The sequence below is a fragment of the Paralichthys olivaceus genome, chromosome 5 (assembly GCF_024713975.1).
Source record: "Paralichthys olivaceus isolate ysfri-2021 chromosome 5, ASM2471397v2, whole genome shotgun sequence".
NCBI lineage: Eukaryota > Metazoa > Chordata > Actinopteri > Pleuronectiformes > Paralichthyidae > Paralichthys > Paralichthys olivaceus.
Genome location: NC_091097.1, coordinates 16,271,371 through 16,288,370, shown reverse-complemented (window position 1 = coordinate 16,288,370; position 17,000 = coordinate 16,271,371). Strand labels below are relative to the sequence as shown.

At 41.7% G+C, this 17,000-nt stretch overlaps 1 protein-coding gene across 3 annotated transcripts; it reads left to right on the top strand.

Moving 5' to 3' along the window:
• The first annotated feature begins 1,991 nt into the window (after positions 1 to 1,991).
• On the top strand, positions 1,992 to 16,335 carry nacc1a (nucleus accumbens associated 1, BEN and BTB (POZ) domain containing a). Of its 3 annotated transcripts, none has more exons than XM_020102919.2 (8): positions 1,992 to 2,438; positions 6,339 to 6,492; positions 7,622 to 7,888; positions 8,319 to 8,949; positions 9,204 to 9,374; positions 10,139 to 10,244; positions 10,414 to 10,511; positions 12,202 to 16,335. In XM_020102919.2, the coding sequence occupies exons 2-8, from the start codon at positions 6,367 to 6,369 to the stop codon at positions 12,498 to 12,500; spliced, it is 1,698 nt and encodes a 565-aa protein (XP_019958478.1). In that variant the 5' UTR covers positions 1,992 to 2,438; positions 6,339 to 6,366; the 3' UTR covers positions 12,501 to 16,335. The 3 variants fall into 3 exon arrangements, with proteins under 3 accessions (XP_019958478.1, XP_019958477.1, XP_019958474.1); XM_020102918.2 differs by lacking the exon at positions 1,992 to 2,438 and adding an exon at positions 2,519 to 3,121 and having other exon boundaries at positions 12,202 to 12,974; XM_020102915.2 differs by lacking the exon at positions 1,992 to 2,438 and adding an exon at positions 3,443 to 3,666 and having other exon boundaries at positions 12,202 to 12,974.
• The last annotated feature ends 665 nt before the right edge of the window (positions 16,336 to 17,000 follow it).

Below are 17,000 nucleotides of genomic sequence, written 5' to 3'. Positions count from 1 at the left end.
TATCAATATTCAACACTTTGTTTCTAATAATCTCAGCAATTGTTTAAGTTTTCAGAAAATGTCCCATTTTCACTAGCCACTGACAAACCCTTTTAACAAATCATAGTCAATAGTCAAGTTCAATATGATAACACAAATTTGACAGTTTAAAAAATGAATAATTAAATTTAATTAGAAACGCATATCAAATTTTAGGCAGCTCACTGGTGAGTTGTGTTATTTTTAGAACAGGGATGCGGGTGATTCATGTGGTCCTTGGGGGCTACCTGGTGCCTGCTGGCACCATGTTGATGACCCCTGCCCTAGACTGAAAAATATGACATAAACTGTGAACGCTAAAGCCTATTGATGTTGCATAGGTCATAAATCCCGCCTCCTCCATGTTAATGGATGGAACATGGACCAAACTAAAAGGTCAGAGTAAGTGTCAAATACTTTTTCCCAAAGATGTTTATGTGTTTTTAGGTAGGTCTTATCATACTGATGTATGTTCGAGAGTTCATTTTTCTGATAAGTTTGGTTTTTATTAGTTATTTGATCCTTTAAAGATTGAAATGTCATGATTGACAGCTGAGTCTGATATATCCTCATATCTGGGATATTTAGCTTCATATCCTGGACAGTGAGAGGAATTTGAAACGTCTGGGGTTGGACCACAGTAGACCAAATAAATAAACATACTTAAAATGTCCAAGTGTGAGCATCTAACGTGTCTACAGACTTTCTCTGTCTGGCCCCTATAATGTCAGATTTTCCAGCTATTTTCCAAACATGGGAACAAGAAGTGAACCCAAATTTAAAAAAAAAAAAAAAAGTATAATTGTTTTGCTGACATTATTATTAAACTTGACTGATGTTTAATGGTGTGGTGATTAGGTTTTAAGATTAGATTTTAATTTATGTATTAGCAACAGACCTTCTGAGGAATTTGAATTCACTGCTGTGATAAGTGGATATAACATAACACAATTAAAACCAAATCACTGAGGATTCTGTAAACTGTCTTAGTTGTTTTATGACTTTTTGACTCATGACACACACACCATACTTGTTTAAATTCAAGTCAACTGATGTTATGTCCCTAACATCTGCTAACATTTACTGGTAGTTGGTAACTTAAATTTTGCAGAAGACCTTCAAACGTACAAGGGATATTCACCATCTAGTCCTATACTCTTAAATTAAATCAAATATTACTTACTTTTACACTTCTTATGTTTTATATCTGATTTTATTTATGTATTTTTCTGTTCTGTGTGTAACTCTTCTTAGCTTCTTTTAAAATGCAATAACTATTCATACACACTCCATACAGTTAAAGTCATTACACAGCTTTGAATAGTCTTAGCTTGACTTGTATGTATTTGTCCTTGTATACTTTTGTTGTTGTTGTTGTTTGTTGTACAATGTTCTGTTCTGCAGCTGTAGCACTTTGACCCAAGACTAATTTCCTCATGGGGACATTAGAGTTTATTTGATTTGATTTTACTTTTTTTTACAGTAAACTCTTTTTTCCTTGATTTTAATTTAACTGTAATGCTGAGCTGATGGTTTCTTCTTGTACAACACCTTTCATTGTACTGTTGACCCTGTGTTGAATGCATATGGCAAATGAAAACTTGAACTTCAAATGCTTCTTTTTGCTTTTACTATTTGTCATGTTTTATATGTTTTATATAGAGCACACTGAATTTCTTTGTTGTTGAAATGTGCTGTATGAATAAACTTGACTTGCCTGATAGTCTATTGCTGAATACAGTGGTGGAGCAGAGGTGACCTATATAGTCAGGCCTTAACATGCTTTATGGAGCATTCTAGACAATACAGATATAAGTAGGAGTTGATATACAGTTCAACTCTGGGTTCTGGTGGGTATGATGGTGTCATAGCACCTTGCATTTTGCACATGAAGATGTTTGCACTAAGCAAGGGCGCGGCTTTATTCCCGTTTTATATGCATGCTCCGAGTTCACCCAAGTTAAACAAGTGCACGCAGACACTCGGCCTACTTTCCCCGATTCTATCACTCATATGCGGAGAGAGAGAGAGCGGGAGACAGGGGGCAGAGAGGGGGGAGAGTGAGAGACGGTCCCCTCCTTGCAGACTGCTGGCTACTGTTGCTGTGCCAATGCGCAAACAGTCCACGCCGCGGGATAGGTCTCCACAAATTGAGGCTGCGCCCGAGACGATCATGCGATTGAATGACGAGCGCGTCATGCTTGTCTTCCCCCTCTCCTCCTGCTGCTGCTCTGCGCGATCGGTGGCTCTGTGTTCCGCAGTCCCCGGGGATACTGTACCGCCCTCGATGGCTCTGCTATCATCGGCGGCTCGCTCGCACTGAATGGCTGCCCGGAGCCAGGAGCAGCGGCGAGAGAGAGCGCCGCGTCTCCCCCTGTGAAAACCCAGCGCCCCCGCATCAGCTACTTCCCAGCGAGGGGGTGAGTGTTTCGTCTGCCGCCGCGTGTGTGCGTGTGTGTGTGTGTGTGTGGTGGTGGGGGGGGGCGTTCTGCCCGGGGTCGTGTGAGGATCCACCGGCAGGGGGAGGGAAGGGGGGAGGCAGAGAGAGAGAGAGGGGGGGGGGGGGGGGGGTCTGTGCCGGTGTTAGCTCCGCTGGATCGAGGTTGATGATGAACGGTCCAGCGGAGACGGGACAATAAAAAGTTCGGGACGAGAGAGGAAGAAGGGCCCGGTTTGAACTTTAGCCGATTCCAACTCCCCCTAAACGGCGAAAGCAGCCCTGCTACAGCGGCGTGTGGTAGCTTGGAGTCAAGCGGTTAACTCCACGGGGCTGTTGTCACAAATATGTGAAAATCCGATGGCATCCGTTTTTTTTTTGTTGTTGGCACGACAGCCCCCCTGTGTGAGCGCCGGTTGTAAAAGAATCGTGCCTTGTTGTGCTCCCGCCTCCCCCACCACCACCACCCCCCCGCTCCGTGCCGCACTGGTTCCGTCTGGCTCGCCCTCGGCTGCCGCTGCGTGTCCTGGGATGACCTGTTGATGTCGGTGGAATGGAGAGTGACAGGGGCAGCGATTTCCCCCATCACCGAAACGTTTAGATCGGCAACATTTCTGGGGGCTCCACGGCCGGCGTCGCAGCGCACCTCCCTCGCCCGCTCCGGCAGTAAGTGTCTCTGTTTATCTCCGCGAGTGTCGGGACTTTTTTTTTTTTTTTTTTTGAAACCACGGAAATCGCTCGACGTCGGGCTTCGAGTGTGCGTGAGGTGGATGGTGCGCCGGGGCGAACCCGAAATATTGAACAGTGGCGCTAGCTTAGCCGTTAGCCACCTCAGCGGGCCTGCTGCGGATGGGAGAGGAGGGGGGGGGGGGGGCATTCAAAACATTTTAACAGCCGCAAGGGAGAGAGGCAGGGGGCGAACAATAAGTGCCCGGACCGCTGGAGCGAGTTTACATTAATGTACACGAATGTCATTTCACGTTAAACAGTGAGACACCGGCTGCCATCCTGTGTCGCCCCCCTCCCTTCCTCCTGGTGCCTCCCGGCTTCGGTGCCAGCGGACCAGCGGGACTCTCCCGGCGGGTAGCCTGGCACACGACGCGGCTAGCCCCCGGTGCGTTAAAACACCGCATCCTATCCAGTTTAATGCTTATCCAGGGGCGGGCTGTAGTGTGCGGGACAAGCCTCGGCAATGTGGAGTTAAGAAGTTTGTAAGTGTGCCGCTGCTTTGACTCTGAGACTGTCCCTCTTTCAGATTAGAAGAATAATCACACACCAGGCCTGTGAGTGTCTTCATAGCCATGCAGGCACCGGCACACGAGAACCAGGATATGCCCACAGAGAGAATGCATTGTGGGCCAGCTCCATCAGTGACTCCACTATTATTACCCACATAGCAAAGCCCATGCTGTTTTCTATTGAACTGGATAAACTGGAAAGTATTCTCACATTAAAAGGTCAGAAATGTGTCAATGGCTATCTCACAACATAACATGAGCCACTTGGATGCAGGCAAAAACATTCTAAAGGCTTCCTATCAAAAGTCTAAGGTCTTAAGTATGTTGTGAGTATGTTTGACCTACTTTCCTCTCCAGGCTGGTTGGTGTGTGATCTAAACCACAGGGTGAATTTCACTGGTTCACATTGCTCAACTCTATATATTTAATGGAATAAGGACCTGAGATGATCCCTCTCATCTCTGCAGGCCCCGCTGCCCCTCCTTAAAGACACACATGCATGCACACACACACAGTCACATTCTCTATCGCTGTCAGGGCAAACTGTGCAAACACACCCAGCTCTCAGCCCTGTGTTTGTGTGTCTTTCTGTGCACGCATGTGTGCTTACTGCGGCTCGCCAAACTGTAAACAAGCAGTATTGTCTAATGTCTGTGTGACTCAGTGTGCCTTTTGTGGGTTTGTTTGAGTTTGTGTGTGCGCATCTGTGTTTTAGTATGAGGGAGAGGGAGCTTGAGTGAGACAGAGACAAAGAGAGCATTTCTCTTTACCCTGGAGCTTGGCGAGGTCCCAAATGAAAGGCTTTGGATATGATGGGGCGGCTCACTCCAGCCCTTGTCAGTCAGTCACACCAAAGTTGGTTGTATGCCTCTTGCAGGGTGGGCTTCGATCGTTTTGTTCTCATAGTGTCAGAAATTCTCTTTGGTATGTATCTTGTATATGCATTTGTGCAGCGTGCAGTCATGCAACACTTTTAAGTGGTAAAGCATCAGTGTCAAAAGCAGCTTTGGCTGTGCATGCACACTTTAGTGCAGCACAGGCCTATATCCTGCATCTGTCTTCACCTGCGAGAACATGTATAAAACAAAAAAGAAATTATCTTGTGTTTGCATCTTACATGTGTTTCTATAAGTCCTTTTACAGATTAAGAAGCTATCTTCTAGTACCAAGCAGAACCACAGCCTGCACATAGTGTTCACATCCACAGCAGAGGGAACATTGGCTCACTTTAATTTAATATTGACCGTCTTAATATAGGAATCTTTTGAGAGGATGCATGGCAAGGGGGTTTGTTTGCCTTTGACTGTTTAGAGAGGTGAATGGAAACATGCTATGTGGTGTTTGTTTAGGCAGCACACACTTGCACATAGAATAACAGAACATGACCCAGTTATATGAGGACACAGGATTTATAGCTCATAGAAGATAGAAAATTTTAAAAAAGGCTTTTACTGCTTTTGGCAATAACAAATGCTGCAAGGCTGAAGTGGTGTATAGGATTAATGCAGTGTAGATTATCCATGGAAGCTTCAACAAAACTTTGTTTTAAATATCTTTGTCCCATGAGTCTGCCAGAAGTTCCCAGTTAGGCTGTGTGAAGACATATTTGTGGCCTATGTCAATTGCCTATATGCCAAGGGACATAATTCTTTTTCAGGACTACTTTTCTCTAGAAAAGGGTCATTTCATTATTAATGTTTTGGTCTTGCAGTAATGAAAAATAGACTTACATTAGGTTTGGTTTATAATTAGAAAGATTTTGTACTAGTGAAACACTGTCAGCCATTTTATTGTGTCTGTTAATGTAAGAGTCTGACATTCCTCACCCTCTTTTTTTGTTTTAGCTCTGTTCTCCTTTAGCTTTTTGTCTTTTAACAGAGCCTTGTTACGTTACACCTCTTGCTCTCATTTCCTGCTGACACACTCCTCACACCAAAGAAACAGTACAGGATGAAACAGGTTTCTGTGATTGTTGCGAATGCGTCTGCCCAGGTTACCCCACTTGGCTGCGACCATGACACTGCTCTTGATCTTGGTGTCACCAGTGTATAGAGGGTAATAGATGAGTCATTGTATGAGTTATTCTTTGTTACTCTCCAGTTACAGCCTGGTGCTTCCAAGTGAAGTCCAATCCATGTTTTTCCTCAGTGCATACCTCTGAAGGCCCAACAGTCCCCCTTGAAACCACATGTATTTTATTTCTGGGGGGATCTACACCAAATTGCACACAGTCATAAATATCACTCCCTAAAACATGCCTGCATTTTATCAGCAATATCCATGAATTGTTTTCTGAGAAATCCATGTAAATGTGGAAAAACACCCTATGTCACAATGTTAAAGAAAGTGGAAAAAAATCCTGCATCTGCCCCCTGATCTAGATCTACTCTAAAATGTAATGGATTGTTCTCTGACCCATATCGCATCCTTCTACCAAGTTTCATGGTAATCCATCCACAGCGTCCAGTAGTGTTTGCATAATCCTTTAAACTAACAAGCAAATGCAGATGAAAAAATAAACTCCTTTGCGGAGGTAACACCCAGTGTGGTATAACTTATTCACTTACTATAACAGTGTCTTTTCTGTCTTCCTTCCCCGTGCTCCCAATCTCTTTTCTTGCTGTCCCTCTGTCTTCTCCAACTAGACCCTTTGGTGGTGTGCGCAGGCGCACCATGGCCCAGACCCTCCAGATGGCGATTCCAAACTTTGGCAACAATGTTTTAGAGTGTCTGAACGAGCAGCGACTGCAGGGCCTCTACTGCGATGTGTCTGTGGTGGTCAAGGGCCACGCTTTTAAGGTACCGAATGTGACATCAACGTATCTTTTTATTATACGTGTATTAAAAGTGAAAATTAAAGCTTGGGTGTAAACATGTACTCATGAGACTCCATGGTTGTGTTGCATGGAGGACTGAAGGCCAATATGTAGTTGCTGTTTGGACATTGTGAAAGCTGGGGGAGTCAGAAATTGTAACTTCTGTTTTTGTAACTTTGTACTTTGAGTTGATGATACATTTTTTCACAGTGTGCAGGTTTTCATCTGTACAAACTGATTTTGATGAGTTTGTCTTTATTTTGTTTGACAACATTCAAGCAATTTCAGACATGTTCCATGAAGGTAATAGGGTAAATATATTTTGTCAAACTCATCAAAAGTTTCTTGTTGTAAACTATCTAACTAACAAACAATCAACTTGGAATTTGTTAGCTAGTTTGGCATGACATTACCAATTAATGTGTGTTGGACACATTTTTCTGTAAAATGTAACCTTTTAAAAGCTGTGGAAAACTTAAGGTAGGTTTTCTTAATGTCTCTGTCCTGCAATCTCATTTTTAGGTCCCAAACTAAACAGTGTTACTTCAAACATGACTTTCTTTTCAAGAGAACTGAAATAATTTAAATCAGTATTGTATGATTCATATTTAACAGCAATAACTATAAATTAAATAAATTAAATAATGGCACAGAGCATCAATGGTTTTGAAAGTCTTTACAGAGTTGTTTGTTAATATATTAAAAACTAATTTAAACGCAACTATTAAACACTATTCAATATATTGTTATTCTGTTAAATAATAAAATATAAAAGTCATCACATGAACAAAGTTCTCTCTCTTCAGTTTTTGTTTTGATACCAAAACTCAGTTAGGTGACAAATGATATTCAGTGCTTAAAATTGGTATATTTCTTTTTAAGAATCTCCTGAGGTCATGTCCTCATAACAGCACACTCTTCACCTTTGTTTGGATCTCTGAGAGAGCCTTGTACTTTTCTGTGACATGTTGAGCAAAACATTTTTTCAGAAATTCTTTTTCATTTTAAACCATTAGGAGAGAGAAGTACATACCTCTTACATTTACTATTTTAAATCACCACTACTCACAGAAATACTAACAGGAGACTTTACGCTTTGTCTTTTGCCTCAGGCTCATCGGGCTGTTCTGGCTGCCAGCAGTTCTTATTTCCGGGACCTTTTCAGCAGCAATGGTGGAGGTGGCAGCAGCAATGACACCAGCCCCAATGTAGTGGAGCTTCCGCCGGCTGTGCAGCCCCAGAGCTTCCAGCAGATTTTGTCTTTCTGCTACACAGGCCGTCTCAGCATGACGGTGGGGGACCAGTTTCTCCTCATGTATACTGCCGGATTCCTGCAGATCCAACAGATCATGGAAAAAGGCACTGAATTCTTTCTCAAGGTAAAGCTAATGTGATTTTCAGTACAAACAGTAACTTTGAAATTCAAAAGGATTTTTAGTTTTAATGCTTTGAGTGCAATCATAGAGAGTATGACAACATCCTAGAAGCGAAACCAAATCATCTTGACCTGCCACCCGGTGGCTGGCTGCAGTATAGGTCATTAATCTCGCCTCCTCCATGATAATGGATGAGGGAGAAAAAAAATCCAAGTTCAAGTGAAAGATGGTTTCTATCATTGACATCATGCTGATGTACGTTCAAGTGTTCACCACATGCAGTGATCTCAAACCAGGTTAAACCAAACTGAAACTGTTCTACCACAATCACCATTGTTTTTAATTGAAGCAACAGCTCTTATGGCAGGACCATAAGAACCAGCACCTATCGACTGGTTCACCAATGTATTGTGTACTCTGTATGTATTTCTAGGTCTCCTCCCCCAGCTGTGACTCCCAGGGCCTTCATGCAGAGGAGGCCCCACCTTCTGAGCCCCAGAGTCCTGTAACACAAACCAGTAACAGTGCAGCCCGGCCTGCCTCCTGCCTGACGCCGCTCCCTCTGGTATCACGAGTGAAGACAGAGCAACCTGCTAGCCAGCCGGAAGCAGCCACTCCCTATTCAGTGGTCTGCACCCCTGTAGCCAAGCGGCTGTGGGAGGGTGGCAGTAGCCGGGATGGAGGTGGGGTAGGTTCAGGAGGAGGGGGTGGGGCCAGGAAGGCTGCCCGTTATTCCCAGGAGGCGGTGCGGGGCAGCGCCATCCAAAGCCCTGGAGCCCTCGGACTGGCCATGGGAATGGGAGCCACTGCAACCAGTCTGGCAGGCATGGTGACCAGTGGCGGGGTTAGCGGCAGTACCAGCACCAACGGAAGCTCTGCAGCAGGACTCGGCATGTCAGAGGGCGCCAGCCCAGGAACCTTGAGTACCTACACCAGTGACTCACCCATCAGCTACCACGATGATGAAGAGGAGGAGGAGGGAACAGATGAATGTGCTGAAGAGCAGTACAGGCAAATCTGCAATATGTATACCATGTACAGCATGCTCAACATGGGAGCTGCAGGTAATCAATATGAGAAATTTCCTGTAAATGCAGCTGCATGGATACGTACCTTACATTACTTGCCTGAATATGAAAGATCTTTTTTCTTCGACTTTGCTTAGATTTGGTATCAAATTTTTATGGATTTCATATCTAATGCATGTCTTATTTGAACAGACTCTGTCCTAAAGGTTAATAAGCGAAAAATAGTTTCTATTTTTATATGTGATGTGTTTTTTATTTTATTCTAACTTTGCGGTATTGCTTCTCTCGAGCTGCTGGTGAGCGTGTTGACGCTCTACCAGACCACACAGAGACACGGGGTCGGATGCGAGGTAGAGATCTTACTTGTCTCCCTGCAGAACTCATCGCTCAGATAGGCAACCGCTGTCACCCCAAACTGTACGAGGAAGGAGACCCCGCTGAGAAGCTAGAGTTAGTCTCAGGTATGTTTGCGTGTGTGTATACAATATTTAGTTGTATAGCTCAACATTGTGAGGACGAGTTTAAGGTTTAAACCTCCTCACTGTCTGAAACACCTGCAAAGTGTTTTGAGTTAGAGTTAGACATTTAGCTGGCTTAGAGGCAGAGGATGGATTCTCGGCCTTTAAAGATTTTTGGAAGCTATACTGTATTATGGAATCTGTATTATGGAATGATGCAACTGAACGATAAAGTAATCACGCAGCTATATACCAGTGTTACTTGATATATGGGTCTTAAAAGGACAAGGCCAACGGCTGTGATATGTATACAGATTTCGAGGAAGCTGTCCTCAAATGACTGGGCTTGGCATTGGCATGCAGATTACGCAGCAGTATTGCACATGTGACTCATTGTGTATATGTCAAGGACACTGTGGGAGTGTCTGTTACCGTGGTTGCATACCTCTGTATAAACTGTGCATGTGACTGAGAGATAGAGCCATAAAAAAAGCACAGTTTGTCTATTTCTTACTTTTGACACAGTTTTAGAATAGAAAGATAGAAAAATGTAAAGCAAAATAAACAAGCACTTTAAAATTGCAAAGATGCAAAATGAAATCTCAGACCTACTGCCTCGTCACTCCATAGCTACAGCTGCAATGTGTGATATGACTCAGAGCTGTCATTCTGCTGAACTAAAGTGAAGCCACAAACCCTGAACTTAAACATGTCAATAATACTTTGAGGTTTGTTTGTTGATTTTGGTTCGCATGCATTCTTTACAGGTACTTCAGTGTATATATCGCGAGCCCAGCTAATGAACTGTCATGTGAGTGCCGGGACCAGACACAAAGTGCTGCTGAGGAGGCTGCTGGCCGCCTTCTTTGACAGGTTTGTTGCTTCTTTGTCTGGGTCTATTTCTGCAAGTGTTTCATGTAAAGTTCAGCAAAACTTGGTTTTGATATAGAAATGAACTATTTTCTACTTTGGCGTAAAGAGAATAAAAGAACTATTTTTGTTTTCCTCTGTTCTGTGCATCCATTTTATTTTGATGTATCAGGAATACTCTGGCCAATAGCTGTGGAACAGGCATCCGCTCGTCCACCAACGACCCGAGCCGCAAGCCCCTGGACAACAGAGTGCTGCACGCTGTCAAATGTGAGTGCACATGTTGGTCTATATGTGGGTGTTTGCCCAAAAGCATGCAAACAATATTAACAATGGCTTGTGATGTTGTACACAAATAGAGGGGGAATGTGCATGTTTGTATTCATACTATACATACAAACATTGTGTATAACATATTGTAAAGCACAATTAAAAGATTGGGGTTTAAAGATTGACCTGTTTATTTGGGCTAGTTCTTGATAAAGATGCAGATGTTAGATTATTCAGTACTTACTGCAGCTGTCTCTATAGGACTGGGTGTTGTTGTGAAGGTAATGTCTCTCAGTGACCACTAGATAGCAACATTCACCCTGAAAGTGAGTGAACAGCAGTCCGACCCTAAAGAAAACACTGTATTGTATAGTTAGTTGTATACTTAACTTGGCAAATTTGTATTCATGTCCATCTATAATATAATTTAAAAAAGGGAACATTTCAAATGTGTAATTCCTGCAGTGCTCAGTGAATTTGGGCTTGATTTGTACAGATGAACAAATTTTCCTACATAGCACCGGTGATGAGTAAGGCAGCTGGAGATCTGTCTCTCAGATGTTTGATTCAAAATTGCTATAACAGCTACCTTAGGGAGACTCTTACATTTACTCATATTAAAGCAAAGGTTTAAGATTTTGGGAAACCTGCTTTTTGGCTGCTGTTCATTAGATATTCAACCAGCAGTCGGATTAGTTTACTTTTGTACAGAGGAATACACAAAAAAAAGAAGATACTTAAGACTACTTTTGTTCCTTAATGCACCTTAAAAACGGGAACCATACAACCCATTTGTTGGATCACTTCACCCAGGTTGAGATTGTAAAACACACCTTATGTGATAGAGTTTTAATCAGACCAATAAACATCAAAAACTTTCATATGAGACACAGCTTGATAATGAATTTGGGAAGTGTTTATAAAAGATAATGAGCCAGTTTATAGTGAGCCATTACAGCAAACTATTATATGAAATAAACAGCTGTGTGATTGAACTTCTACGTACACGGACATTAAGAATTCAGGCATTAAAAATACTGCATCACGTATAAGATTTGATACAAAACGCTACTCTTTATAGACATATATCCAAAGTTAGTATTATGCTAATCGGCACTTGTGCGTGCATGTGATTTAGATACACGGACTAAAGAGTGGAAGACAAGTTCTGGCATTACATGCCACTGACAGGCAGCCACACAACTGCAGCTGAAACTATGAGATCGAACTGTTTGCGTGAATGGTAACAACATTATGGATGATAGCACAAGCGCATGACAAATAGCACAACACACAGCTTTACATTGCAGCAACGGAGCAAAACACAGACTCAACAATCTCTCATGTCATTGAGAGTAAATTATTATTATGGTTCATTATGAAACTGTGGCAGGACAAGGTGGAACCCGCCACAGTCTAGATAATTAATGGGAAACACTGCAGAGACATGCAGAATATCAATCCATATTTTGTAAAGCATCTACTTCAAGTGATGGTTGAGAGTCTGAGAATAAGAATTCATTTTTAATTTTGGAACATTTTCACAGAAGTAGTTGGTAAAAAATGGTATGGCACACACACAGCTTCTCTTGCTTTTCCTATAATCCCAAGCCCTGTTTTTGTGTATGAGGTTCCTCTATGTCACGACAAATGGTGCAAACCTGTGTGTGTTTTTCTTCCTCCATGTCAGTTTATTGCCAGAACTTTGCCACCAGCTTCAAAGAGAGTGAGATGAATGCCATTGCAGCCGACATGTGCACCAACGCCCGGCGTGTGGTCCGTAAGAGCTGGATCCCGAAGCTTAAGCTGCTGATGGCAGAGAGTGACGCCTACTCCGCTTTCCTCCCCGACAATGTCAAGACGGAGGACGACACCCTGGGAGTGGATCAAGCATTTGACCCCTCCTCCCTGGAGGCCACCGGCGGTGCTGGCATGGAGTCAGGTGAATCACTACCAGGTGTGGGGGGGGACGGAGGACCTTTGTTTTGAACACTGTGTCTGGGGAAGGTTGAAATTTGTTGACACATACCAGTACTCCCCAGTTCTGCTTGCCTCCTCACTCTTTGGCCCACACTGATATCTCACATTTGACTGTCTATGCTACACTGCTGGGGTTGTTGATACCCTGATGTAACCAGGACATGAAAACTTAAAATCTTTGCTTTATGACTGTACAATGGAGCTAGTTGAATGGGAGAGAGTTAGTTTCAACCTAACCGCCCTCTGCCTCCCCTTGTCTTTTTAAGGTGTGTAAGCGCATCCACTGTTGCATATGAAATACATTCCCTGACGTGCGGGTGATGGGGGAAGTTACCAGTGCAGCCCGGGGGGAGGAGAAAGGGGGTTTGGCTGATAGACAGATTAGGAGAAGAGGTGGCGAGTATATTGAATGTAAGTGTCAGTGGCATTTTTCTCTATTCAAGCCTGACACCTTGTATTCCAGCCTCGGGAAAGAAAAGAAAATCTGAAATAGAAATGTTGTTAAAATAAATGAACACTACACGTTCTTCCTCCTCCTCCATCTTCCACTCATCACCCTGCAAGTATCCTTCACCCCCACCTCACCTCTCTTGAGACCAGAGAATCTCACCTGAGTGTTTCACTGTGCGGTATCTTATAGAAATAAATCTCATCTTTCTGTTTTCTAATTCTCAGCAGATAAAGTCAAATTTTTGTTTGTCTATAAACTGAAAAGTGATCCAGAGAGAAGGGAAAAGCTTTACTGAGATGACTGTAAAGAAAACTGAAGGGCAACAGGTAATCAAAGACGGTCATATTTTTAGAAGACAAACTATATTTATACGAGTGCCCACGCCTAGGATGGTGTGAGCAAAGAGAGTGAGAGGGATTGTTTTAAAATCTCGATCTTCATGTTTTATTGAAAAGAGGTCTTGTCGAACAAGGAGAAGTGCTATTTTTGCAGAAAAAAGGAGCATAATAAAGTCTTATCATAGGTCCCATAGTCATTTATTTTTATCTTTATTTTACTGTGTGGAGTGATGGAATGAGCAGTTGAACTGCTAAATTTGAAGCATTTCATCTTCTCTTCACAAGCTTAAAAGGAATAAGACTGATTCAGCTGGCTCGACTGTTTGTCTGTGATAACCATTTCTTGTTAGGTTATGAACCTGCAGCGTTTACTTGTAGAAAATATAAAGGTTATATTGATCTGACAACTCAGCTAGTTTCTTCTATGTAAGAACGGTATTGAAAAGAAAAAAAACCTGCTGACATTTTGTGGAAATGCAAAAGTCACAGGAAATAATTGTGGAATATTGGAATGTGCCTTTAAATTGAAATCAATAAGAAGAATGCTGGTGGGTTTGGTGACGTCAATAGAGATATTGCTTGAAGAAAATAGGTGCGATGGTACTGTTCGTGTGTGTGTGTGTGTGTGAGAAATTGCTCTCTGCCAATTCTGGCATGTGGTTTATTAACGTATATGCACCACCTCTTTAATATGGAAATTCAAAATGGCTGACAGTTTTGTTTTAGAGTTTGAGATGATTTTGCACCTTCCATGAGAGGAAAGGGGGGGGGGGGGGGGGGGGGTTCCGCACCTTAATGACAAGAACCAGTGGTTCATGCACCTTTTGGAGAAATGTTGTGTAGCAATTGAATCCTTTTAGGTGGAATTTGTCATTTTTTCCATGTCTACCTGTGTTTTTTTTTTTTTTTTTTTTTTGTGGCACAAAGTCCTACTGTAAATAATCAAGACGACTGTTGAGTTGAATCCCAAGTGTTCCTCCTCTCTGTTGCTTCATGTGTCTGATTGCGAAGCGACAAAAAGCCGAGCTATTTTTTATGTGAACGTAAGTGTTGAATGCATGTTGACGAGTAGAATGAAGATCAGTACGGGGGTAACGTTATTCCTGTTGCAGGTGGATATACGTCTGAGTTAGGAATGTGCTCTCATCCTGAAATGCTCACACAGATGACTGATTACTTTCTCCCTCTGGAAAGGCATTTTTAAAAAAAGGTTCTATTTTTCTGAAGACTGGTACAGTGTAAAAACTGGGAAGGAATTTATGCTTCTTACTCAAGGCAGTTGAGTCCATCTTATTAGAATAAATAACTTAAAGCATGTCAACCTGTTTTCATTATTGTTTAAAGTTATAAGAATGAGTTTGCTTCGGTGCTTTGACGGGGAGATATATATGAAAAGAACAAAAATGCAGTACCTTATAAGTATAATAAAGTATAATGACAATAAAACCTCACATTTGCATTTGACTGTAGATGCCAAATGAGCACCCCTCCCCCACTTACCTCCTCAGTATCGTTGAAGACTGTTGCGCTTCCTGTCCCTCGTGCAGCTGGTGTCATGGTTCACTTCCACAAGTTTATTCATGTGTGTCTGAGAGAGGCAAAGCAGTGGTTTCATGTAGTTAAATCTGATTTGTAATAGATGTACGTTTGATTTGCTTAGTTTCAGGTGTTTTTTTTTGTATCAGGACCCAAATTCTACAGTTCAACACATTTTTAATTTTGACAGTACTGTTAACGTTAGGTCTGAAGATTTTCATAAAGCTGAAAACCTCAACACACTTTTTAAAAATCAATCATTTGTAATGGGAGGGACAAGTATTCAGTGTAGGGAGATTTGGGACAATTCCATATAATTCTATGACAAATGTAACTTCTGAATATCTCATGATATTTCAACATCTATCCAATTTGTTTATGTTTCTGCTAAATGATGATAATGATGAGGTAGAAAAAAAAGCCAAATTATTGTTTAAATTGCCATAATTACAGGATTGTGTGTGATTGTGTGTCCCAGAAGGGTGAATCAGTGAAATATAAAGACCATTGACACCCATAGAATGAGTGTCTCCGATAGAAAAAAGATGAAAATAATAAATAAGGTTTTTGAAGCAATTTAGAGCAAGAAGCAATAAGGGCTTAAATGAGCTTCTGACTGTAACCGTCAACTCTGTTCTGACTAAAGCTGAAATCTCACCAGTGAACTTATTAAATATAAGGAAGCCATATTAGTCTGCACTCACGAAACAGTGGCCCAGTCCAAATACAAAGACCTTTGATAGAGTCAGAATATCCTGCTGTTGTGCCTCACAAGCAAAGCTTCCCAACACTGCTTTAGACACTCTGTGGAGATCAGTTGGTAAATAAGTAGTAAAAACTATGGTTACGGTACATGTCAGGGGTTCTACCTACTGTAAGCCTTCAGGGCCAATTCTATTTCTTTTGACTCAGTAAGAGTCCATCACTCACAACCCACTCGCACAGCTCTTTATCTGCAGTAGGTGTGCCAGTGTGGTTGTGTTTTACTTTGTGTGCGTTCGAAGCAAAATGTAATTTCTGTACCTTTCTGCATTTGTGTTTACACTTCACAAAACATGTAGACCTACACACTTGAATGGATAAGGTGTGGCACGGCATGGGGAACTTTTTGTCACTAAACAGTACATATATAAATATGATTATATACATGTATAGATAAATATTGTATATTATATATAGACGCACACATAGAGGTCAGATTGTTTGTTGTGCACTCACAGCATGAGGTATATATTTACCTAGAAACAGCGCTTCATCACAACCTGTGCAGTAACTGGTCTGCCCATGTCTCTGCCCCTGCGCCTTGCCCTCTGTAACCCTGTAGCTCCAGTTGACCTCCTGTACTGCTCATCCTATTCTGTGTTCCAAGTGCCAATAACTTTGTGAAAGCCCTGTAACTGTGACCCAACATTATCAAAGGTAATTGCACATTAACTGACTGTAAAATAAATACAAATCATAGATAAAATGTCAAAATGAATTAAATAATGAATATCTTAATAAAAGATTTGTAACAATTTCTGCCGGATTTCTTTTCTTTTTTCTTTTTAAACCGTTAATCGTTTTGTTGGGTGTTTTGTTTTTTGATTCACTCTTCAGCCTGCACCTGGATATTATGAAAATATTAAGTGATTATGCTCATGGACAATGTAGATAGTTGGAAACATATCCACCTATTTCTTTACTGACAAAATCCAGCTATGAAAACAACTTTTGAATTTCCAATTTTTTAATTAAACAATTAAACAATTTATTGTGAGTAATGTCCATAAACCTGCAGATTCTGCTCATTTTTGAATCTTGCACACATCAGTGATTGCACACCTGGAGGCTGCCACATGTTCATTGATCTTCATGGTTCATGAACTTATCCCCACAGTTGTTTTGACCTTCATTTGCATATGGTTTTGCTTTCATATTTATCTGTATTAGTGTACAGCACAGATGCAGTGCTTTGCATACTTGAAATCATACTTACATCCTGAAAGAGAGCAAAGTATATCTTAATATTTTATATGATCTTAAACTATATAAACAGATTTATTTTTGTGTATTTACAGAAAGTGAGTACTTGTTATCAAGAAATTAACATTAAATCAATCAATTGTGATTAGTAACTTCTCCACCAATTTAAGGAATGTTAGACCAATAGCATGAAGAACTGGCACATCTAATTCATGGACT